General features: G+C 39.9%; 1 protein-coding gene across 1 annotated transcript in view; it reads right to left on the bottom strand.

Moving 5' to 3' along the window:
• Positions 1 to 1,129: 1,129 nt before the first annotated feature.
• Positions 1,130 to 10,557, bottom strand: part of LOC139750360 (uncharacterized) — an 89,428-nt gene continuing 80,000 nt past the window's right edge. Inside the window, exon 5 of the mRNA XM_071665069.1 lies at positions 1,130 to 3,721. Within this exon, the coding sequence (XP_071521170.1) occupies positions 3,507 to 3,721 (215 nt within the window). The 3' untranslated portion in view covers positions 1,130 to 3,506. The remainder of the gene's footprint in view (positions 3,722 to 10,557) is intronic.

Genomic DNA, 10,557 nt, shown 5'->3' with positions numbered 1-10,557 from the left:
AGGGTTGAGGGACAAGTCAATTGGGAGGTGAGTTTAAATGGAGAAGAACTGGAGGAAGTGAAGTGTTTTAGATATCTGGGAGTGGATTTGGCAGCGGATGAAATCATGGAAGCTGAAGTGAGTCATAGGGTGGGGAGGGGGTGAAAGTTCTCGGAGAGTTGAAAAATGTGCGGAAGGCGAGAACATTATCTCGGAAAGCAAAAATAGGTATGTTTGAAGGAACAGTGGTTCCGACAGTGTTATATTGCTGCAAGGCGTGGGCTATAGATAGAGTAGTGCGGAGGAAGGTGGATGTGCTGGAAATAAGATGTTTGAGGACAATATGGGGTGTGAGGTGGTTTGATCGAGTAAGTAATGAAAGGGTAAGAGAGGTGTGGTAATAAAAAGAGTGTGGTTGAGAGAGCAGAAAGGGGTGTTTTTAAATGGTTTGGTCACATGGAGAGAATGAGTGAGGAAATATTAACAAAGAGGATATATGTTTCAGAGGTGGAGGGAACGAAGAGAAGTGGGAGATCAAATTTGAGGTAGAAAGATTGAGTGAAAAAGATTTTGAGTGATCGGGGCCTGAACATGCAGGAGGGTGAAAGGCGTGCAAGGAATAGAGTGAACTGGAACGATGTGGTATATCGGGGCCCATGTGCTGTCAGTGGATTGAACCAGGGTATATGAAGCGTCTGGGGTAAACCATGGAAAGTTCTGTGGGGCCTGGATGTGGAAAGGGAGCTGTAGTTTCGATGCATTATGACATGACAGCTAGAGACTGAGCGTGAACGAAAGTGGCCTTTGTTGTCTTTTCCTAGCGCTACCTCGCGCACATTTGGGGGGAGGGGGTTGTTATTTCATGGGTGGCGGGGTGGGGACGGGAGGGAATAAAGGCAGACAGTATGAATTATGTACATGTGTATATATGTATATGTCTGTGTGTGTGTATATATATGTATAAGTTGAGATGTATAGGTATGTATATGTGCGTGTGTGGACGTGCATGTATATACAAGTGTATGTGGGTGGGTTGGACCATTCTTTCGTCTGTTTCCTTGCACTACCTCGCTAACGCGGGAGACAGCGACAAAGTTAAATAAATAAATATAGATGTAAGAGTGTTTTATGAAACATTAATAGGGGAAAATTTTTGATATATAAAAATTTTATTACAAAATAATACTGACAATAGTCATAGCAACTTACTTTCTAAATATTGGTAAATCGTTAAGTTCAATGACTGTAATCACCAAAGATTTCTTCATTGAAGGCACTTGGTGATAAGCATTTGATAACACTATTTTAGTGCTCATCAATTTTGGCTATGAAAAGTACTTACCAAGGAATACTGCAGTAAGTAGCACTTACAGAAAAAACTGACAACTCATGTTAAATGTAATTACTGGCTATTATTTAATCTAACACAAGTGGATCCCATGAGGAAGACTGCATCAGAACAGCACTCATTTCATAGCATCTTACTTTGCTGACTTCTCTGTTAATCTATATCTCTGACACTCGTTCCCTCCAGGAACTCCCCTCAAGGGATTGGTCACAGCAAAAGGGTCTCCACTTATCACTGTCCTTACATGCCTCCCTCTAATACAACTGTTCCACACATCCATCTACCATTTCTTTCCCTACATTATTCTTCCACTCTATTTCCCCATGTCACTGGTGAACTTCCTCTCATGCTAAACCCTTTAAATGTAGTCATATACTTTCCTTGTAAACTCCCCATCTTGCACTCTTTTCACATGCCCAAACTAACTCAAAGTATTTCATTTCACTCCAAGATTCATTTCATTTGTATTCCATGCCATACCACATCTCATACACCCCCTCATTTGTTTCTTCATTTAATCTAGTCATACCACATAGTCTTCACAAATAGCTTATTTCCACAATCTGGATTCTTGACCTCTGTGCCTCATGCCATGTCCATGTTTGTCGTACATATCAGAGTTGGGAGGACTATGCTGTCCCTTAACCCTCTCTTCACTTCCACACTTGCACCTCTATCCTTCATTATTCTATTGGGACCCTATGACTCTTCTACCCTCTACTGATCTCTCCCTATGTACAACTAAACCTACCAAAGAGAGTTCTTAGATATTTAGATTCTCTGTTCTTCCAGTCTTTCTCTCCCTATATCCAAAACACATTCTAGCACACTTTCTTCTCTCACTCAATATGGTTTTGCAAAATCTATACTTTCACTTGTTTCGCACAAACACCTTTACTTTTACTCACATCTACCTTCAACTGGCTACGCTTACACACATCATAAACATTTGCAACCTTCCGCAACACCTCTTCACTCAGCAAACAACACAATATTATCAACAAACAGGCATGCCACTAGCTACCATACCTCAGTGCCTCACTCCATCTCTGCACCCCCTTTCCCTAGTTTTGCTTTCATCTCTCTTATCACTCCATCTATATATATATATATATATATATATATATATATATATATATATATATATATATATATATATATATATATATATATATATATATACATTTAACAAAATAAATGACATTACACAGCCCTGTCTCACACCCACATGTATAATGCTCAACTCTCCATCCACTCTTACACATGCACTTGCTTCTTCCTCTACAGAAGGCTTTCACACCATCCAACAGTTGTCCCCTTACCCCATATATCCTTAACACCCATACATCATTCCACTTGACTCTGTCTTACGTTTTCTCCATATTCATAAAAGCTGCATACAACTTCTTTCCTTTTGCTAAATACTTTTCCAAAGTCATCTTCACCAAAAAAATATGATCCACACATCCCTTACCTTTCCTAAAAACCTTGCTTCTCACTTGTTCTGCATTCAGTCACTTCTATCACTATGAATCAACATGTACACTTTTCCTGTTATACTTAACACGCTTATTCCCCTATAATTGCTACATATATCCTTAGCACCTTTTCCTTTGAATGAAGGAACAATAATAGCTTTCACTCAATCCTCAGGCACAACCTTCTGTTTCCACGCCAAATTACATATGATGCATCAACTCTATCACACTTTCTCCTCCATACTTTAGCATTTCAACTGTAATCCCTTCCAATCCAGGTGACATGTCAACTGCCATTTCCATAACCTGTGCTGAATAAATTTTCCAAGTAAATTAAGCAACAATGCTCACTTAGAAGGTACAAGTGTTAAATGATCCAGTTGCATTACACATGCAACTACCAAACATCTGTGAATTATTCCTTATCCAGGTTCAAGGTAAAGGTTCAATTCATCTTTTATGACGATATCATAGTACTGGAATTTTTCATGCAACTAGTTGTGAGGTGGATAAAGTTGACATTATGCCAAGTAGATATGAAAATGAAAAGTCATTTGGATCTCCCTGTGATGCCATCTTGCTTAAATCAAAACATTCTTCTACAGTTCTTCATAAAGGAAGGCATCGTATACACAGACGTAATATCTAGAACCACATCATTTTTGGGGCAGTTTTATAGGTAGTCTGCAATAAACATCCTGTTAAAGTATGTGGCAGATGTAAGGTAGACGATGAGTGCATCCACGCTTGGTAAGTCCTTGACGAGAGAGCCCTGCACAACGGTGGTTATGGTGGCTGCTGGAGGTTGAGTTCTCTGAAGTAACCCAATGAAGTGGCATCACAGGCTGTGCTGTCATCATGAACACCCAGTTTCCTCTGTTAAAAGCATCAGTGCCACTTGTCCAGTACACAGTATCTTAAAAGGAAAGAGATTGCAAGTTATGATTTTGTCACTTCTGGAAAGTTACCTATTTTTTTATGTAAATCTAACCTGGATTGAAATAATATATTAGTTGAAAGCACAAGAAGTAGACCATGGAAGAGATGCAGAGATAATTGGTGAGCATTAAGAAAGATTTTGGATGATTTTGCAAGAGGTAATTGGCTGGCTGAGTGAGCATTCCGTGTTGTTGCTGCTCTCAAATTTGAGAGATTGTTTGACTCTGCGCTGAATTATACAGCAAAATAGTAGTTGTCAACTGCCACTGGGCCATACAGCTAATTAACCCAACGAAAGAACCAAATACAGAGGAAATACTAACAAGTATCAAACAAGGACAATATAAACGAACATACAAAAATAGTCTGTATGCAGAAGACTACATAATTTCAATGATGGAAACCAAAGCATAGAAATTCAGAAAGTGAATTGAAAAGACTACATGAAGCATGATATAGGAAAATCAAAAATAGTCCACAAGAAAACACAAAATCAAAACAACAAAGAAAGAACAGGAAAAAATAATGACAGTCAATAAAGAAAACAATAACAATAGTCAACACAATGTAGATCAGACCATAACAAAAAGAATAAATTCTGTATTACATATTTAAACAGATTTGTACGCAATTTTGATAAATAGTCAAGGTAATACTTCTACATATATAACAAAGATTTTCAATTACAATGTATACCAAGGAAACAAATCAGGAGAAAAAAATAATGGCATAGCTATTGCAATAAAGAATAACATCAAATACAAAATCAGATGATTCTGAACATGAAATAATTGGAATTCAAATACACACAACAGCCGGTCATATAATAATATCAACAATTTATCTACCTCCCAGATGACCTTTCCTACTGGCACAAGACCTATTGAAAATAATAAACTCAAATTACCCAGCATACATGATAGGAGACTCTAATGCAAAACATCAAATACCAAGAAACAATAACAACAGTAATATCGGAAAAGCTTTAAGCACCATAATGGATACAGGTAAACTTTGAAACATTCATGGGTCATCAATCTTGGACAAAACCAGACTTTATAGTTGGACACAAAAAAACAGTCTTAAACTACAGTAGTCAACCAGGTCCCCTTACAAGTGACCATATCCCAATAATATTCAAAGAATCAATAGAATCACTTCACCTCCCAACAAAAACAAGACTAAACATGAGCAATGCTAACTGGGTAGCATACAAAGAACAACTTAGAAATTATGAAATTCTAAACCTTAACGAAAAATAACAGAAGATATAGAAAAACTTCAGGAAGCTATACAAACAGCAATACGCAATACAATACCCATTACCAGCTACAGAACTTTACCACACAATAAAGTTAATTGAAAAATATGAATACTTCCCACTCATTCCTCACATGTTGTAGAAGGTGACTAAAGGGGACGGGAGCGGGGGGCTGGAAACCCTCCCCTCTTTGTATTTTAACTTTCTAAAAGGTGAAACAGAAGAAGAGTCACGCGGGGAGTGCTCATCCTCCTCGAAGGCTCAGATTGGGGTGTCTAAATGTGTGTGGATGTAACCAAGATGAGAAAAAAGGAGAGATAGGTAGTGTGTTTGAGGAAAGGAACCTGGATGTTTTGGCTCTGAGTGAAACGAAGCTCAAGGTTAAAGGGGAAGAGTAGTTTGGGAATGTTTTGGGAATAAAGTCAGGGGTTGGTGAAAGGACAAGAGCAAGGGAAGGAGTAGCACTACTCCTGAAACAGGAGTGGTGGGATTATGTGACAGAGTGTAAGAAAGTAAACTCTAGATTGATATGTGTAAAACGGGAAGCGGATGGAGAGAGGTGGGTGATTATCGGAGCTTATGCACCTGGGCATGAGATGAAAGATCATGAGAGGCAAGTGTTTTGAGAGCAGCTGAGTGAATGTGTTAGTAGTTTTGATGCACGAGACCGGGTTATGGTGATGGGTGATTTGAATGCATAGGTGAATAATGTGGCAGTTGAGGGAATAACTGGTGTACATGGGGTGTTCAATGTTGTAAATGGAAATGGAAATGTTGAAGAGCTTGTAGGTTTGTGTGCTGAAAAAGAACTGGTGATTGGGAATACCTGGTTTAAAAAGTGAGATATACATAAGTATACGTATGTAAGTAGGAGAGATGGCCAGAGAGCGTTATTGGAATATGTGTTAATTGATAGGCACGCGAAAGAGAGACTTTTAGATGTTAATGTGCTGAGAGGTGTAACCGGAGGGAAGTCTGATCATTATTCTATGGAGGCGAAGGTGAATTTTTGTAGAGGTTTTCAGAAAAAAAGAGACAATGTTGGGGTGAAGAGAGTGGTGAGAGTAAGTGAGCTTCGGAAGGAAACTTGTGTGAGGAAGTACCAGGAAAAACTGAGGTCAGAACGGAAAAAGGTGAGAGCAAAACACGTAAGGGGAGAGGGGGAGGTATGGGATATATTTAGAAAAGCAGTGATGGCTTGCGCAAAAGATGCTTGTGGCATGAGAAGCGTGGGCAGATTAAAAAGGGCAGTGAGTGGTGAGATGAAAAAGTAAGATAATTAGTGAAAGAGAAGAGAGAGGCATTGGGACGAGTTTTCCAGGGAAATAGTGCAAATGACTGGGATATGTATAAAAGAACGAGGCAGGAGGTCAAGAGAAAGGTGCAAGAGGTGAAAAAGAGGGCAAATGAGAGTTGGGAGGAGAGAGTATCATTAAATTTTAGGGAGAGTATAAAGATGTTTTGGAAGGAGGTAAATAAAGTGCGTAAGACAAGAGAACAAATGGGAACATTTGTGAATGGGACTAATGGGAAGGTGATAACAATTAGTGGTGATGTGAGGAGATGGAGCGAGTATTTTGAAAATCTGTTGAATGTGCGAGATGATAGAGTGGCAGATATAGGGTATTTTCATCGAGGTGGTGTGCGAAGTGAGAGGTTACGGAGAATAATTTGGTAAACAGAGAAGAGGTAGAAAAAGCTTTGCGGAAGATGAAAGCCGGCAAGGCAGCAGGTTTGCATGGTATTGCAGTGGAATTTATTAAAAAAGGGGTGACTGTGGTGTTGACTGGTTGGTAAGGATATCTAATGTATGTATGATTCATGGTGAGGTGCCTGAGGATTGGCAGAATGCATGTATAGTGCCACTGTACAAAGGCAAATGGGATAAAGGTGAGTGCTCAAATTAGAGGTATAAGTTTGTTGAGTATTCCTGGGAAATTATATGGGAGGGTAATGATTAAGAGGGTGAAGGCATGTACAGAGCATCATATTGGGGAAGAGCAGTGTGGTTTCAGAAGTGGTAGAGGATGTGTGGATCAGGTGTTTGCTTTGAAGTATGTATGTGAGAAATACATAGAAAAGCAAATGGATTTGTATGTTGCATTTATGGATCTGGAGAAGGCATATGATATAGTTGATAGAGATGTTCTGTGGAAGGTATTAAGAATATATGGGGTGGGGGGCAAGTTGTTAGAAGCAGGGAAAAGATTTTATCGAGGATGTAAGGCATGTGTACGAGTAGGAAGAGAGGAAAGTGATTGGTTCTCAGTGAATGTCGTTTGCGGCAGAGGTGCCTGATGTCTCCATGGTTATTTAATTTGTTTATGGATGGGGTTGTTAGGGTGTGAATGCAAGAGTTTTGGAAAAAGGGGCAAGTATGCAGTCTGTTGTGGATGAGAGAGCTTGGGAAGTGAGTTTGCTGTTGTTTGTTGATGATACAGTGCTGGTGGCTGATTCGGGTGAGAAACTACAGAAGCTGGTGACTGAGTTTGGTAAAGTGTGTGAAAGAAGAAAGCTGAGAGTAAATGTGAATAAGAGCAAGGTTATTAGGTACAGTAGGGCTGAGGGACAAGTCAATTGAGAGGCAAGTTTTAATGGAGAAAAACTGGAGGAAGTAAAGTGTTTTAGATATCTGAGAGTGCATATGGCAGCGGATGGAACCATGGAAGCGGAAGTGAGTCACAGGATGGGGGAGGGGGTTAAAGTTATGGGAGCGTTAACAAATGTGTGGAAGGCGAGAAAATTGTCTCGGAAAGCAAAAATGGGTATGTTTGAAGGAATAGTGGTTTCAACAATGTTATATGGTTCCGAGGAGTGGGCTATAGATAGAGTTGTACGGAGAAGGGTGGATGTGTTGGAAATGAGAAGTTTGAGGACAATATTTGGTGTTAAGTGGTTTGATTGAGTAAGTAATGAAAGGGTAAGAGAGATGTGTGGTAAGAGAAAGAGTGTGGTTGAGAGAGCTGAGGAGGGTGTTTTGAAATGGTTTGGTCACATGAAGAGAATGAGTGAGGAAAGATTGAAAAAGGATATATGTGTCAGAGGTGGAGGTAACGAGGAGAAGTGGAAAAGCCAAATTGGAGGAGGAAAATTGGAGTGAAAAAGATTTTGAGGGATAAGGGCCTACACATGCAGAAGGGTGAAAGGAATGCAAGGAATAGAGTGAATTAGAATGATGTGGTATACTGGGGTCGGCGGGCTGTCAATGGATTGAACCAGGGCATGTGAAGCGTTTGGGGTAAACCATGGAAAGTTTTGTGGGGCCTGGATGTGGAAAGGGAGCTGTAGTCTCGGTGCATTATACATAACAGCTAGAGACTGACTGTGAACGAATGTGGCCTTTGTTGTCTTTTCCCAGTGCCACCTCACGCGCATGCAGGGGAAGGGAGTTGTCATTTCATATGTGTCGGGGTGGCGACGAAAATGAATAAAGACAGCAAGTATGAATTATGTAATATACATATATATATATATATATATATATATATATATATATATATATATATATATATATATATATATATATATATATATATATATATATATATATATATATATATATATACATGTCCATGTGTGAACGTGTATGTATATACATGTGTATGTGGGTGGGTTTTGCCATTCTTTCGTCTGTTTCCTTGCGCTACCTCGCTACAGCGACAAAGTCTGATATATATATATATATATATATATATATATATATATATATATATATATATATATATATATATATATATATTTATTCATTTATCTATTCATTTCGCTTTGTAGCTCTCTCCTGCGTTTGCGAGGTAGCGCAAGGAAACAGACGAAAGAAATTGCCCAAACTACCGCCATACACATGTATATACATACACGTCCACACACGCAAATATACATACCTATACATCTCAATGTACACATATATATACACACACAGACATATACATATATACACATGTACATAATTCATACTGTCTGCCTTTATTTATTCCCATCGCCACCTCGCTACTCATGGAATAATATCCCCCTCCCCCCCTCATGTGAGCGAGGTAGCGCTAGGAAAAGGCAACAAAGGCCACATTCGTTCACACTCAGTCTCTAGCTGTCTTGTAATAATGCCCGAAACAACAGCTCCCTTTCCACATCCAGTCCCAACAGAACTCTCCATGGTTTACCCCAGACGCTTCACATGCCATGATTCAATCCATTGACAGCCCGTCGACCCCGGTATACCACATCGATCCAATTCACTATATTCCTTGCCCGCCTTTTACCCTCCTGCATGTTCAGGCCCCGATCACTCAAAATCTTTTTCACTCCATCTTTCCTCCTCCAATTTGGTCTCCCACTTCTCCCCGTTCCCTCCACCTTCGACACATATCCTCTTGGTCCATCTTTCCTCACTCATTCTCTCCATGTGCCCAAATCTTTTCAAAACACCCTCTCCTGCTCTCTCAACCACGCTCTTTTTATTTCCACACATCTCTCTTACCCTTACATTACTTACTCGATCAAACAAACCTCACACCACATACTGTCCTCAAACATCTCATTTCCAGCACATCCACCCTCCTGCGCACAACTCTATCCATAGCCCTCGCCTCGCAACTATACAACATTGTTGGAACCACTATTCCTTCAAACATTCTCATTTTTGCTTTCGGAGATAATGTTCTCGACTTCCATACATTCTTCAAGACTCCCAGGATTTCCGCCCCCTCCCCCACCCAATGATTCACTTCCGCTTCCATGGTTCCATCCGCTGCCAGATCCACTCCCAGATATCTAAAACACTTTACTTTCTCCAGTTTTTCTCCATTCAAACGTACCTCCCAATTGACTTGACCCTTACCCCTACTGTACCTAATAACCTTGCTCTTATTCACATTTACTCTTAACATTCTTCTTTCACACACTTTACCAAACTCAGTCACCAGCTTCTGCAGTTTCTCACATGAATCAGCCACCAGCGCTGTATCATCAGCGAACAACAACTGACTCACTTCCCAAGCTCTCTCATCCAAAACAGACTGCATACTTGCCCCTCTTTCCAAAACTATTGCATTCACCTCCCTAACAACCCCATCCATAAACAAATTAAACAACCATGGAGACATCACATACCCCTGCCGCAAACCTACATTCACTGAGAACCAATCACTTTCCTCTCTCCCTACACGTACACATGCCTTACATCCTCGATAAAAGCTTTTCACTGCTTCTAACAACTTGCCTCCCACACCATATATTCTTAGTACCTTCCACAGAGCATCTCTATCAACTCTATCATATGCTTTCTCCAGATCCATAAATGCTACATCCAAATCCATTTGCTTTTCTAAGTATTTCTCACATAAATTCTTCAAAGCAAACACCTGATCCACACATCCTCTACCACTTCTGAAACCACACTGCTCTTCCCCAATCTGATGCTCTGTACATGCCTTCACCCTCTAAATCAATACCCTCCCATATAATCTACCAGGAATACTCAACAAACTTATACCTCTGTAATTTGAGCACTCACTCTTATCCCCTTTGCCTTTATACAATGGCACTATGCACGCATT

This window comes from Panulirus ornatus, chromosome 9, assembly GCF_036320965.1.
Source record: "Panulirus ornatus isolate Po-2019 chromosome 9, ASM3632096v1, whole genome shotgun sequence".
Classification (NCBI taxonomy): Eukaryota; Metazoa; Arthropoda; class Malacostraca; order Decapoda; family Palinuridae; genus Panulirus; species Panulirus ornatus.
This window is presented reverse-complemented; position numbering and strand designations above follow the sequence as displayed.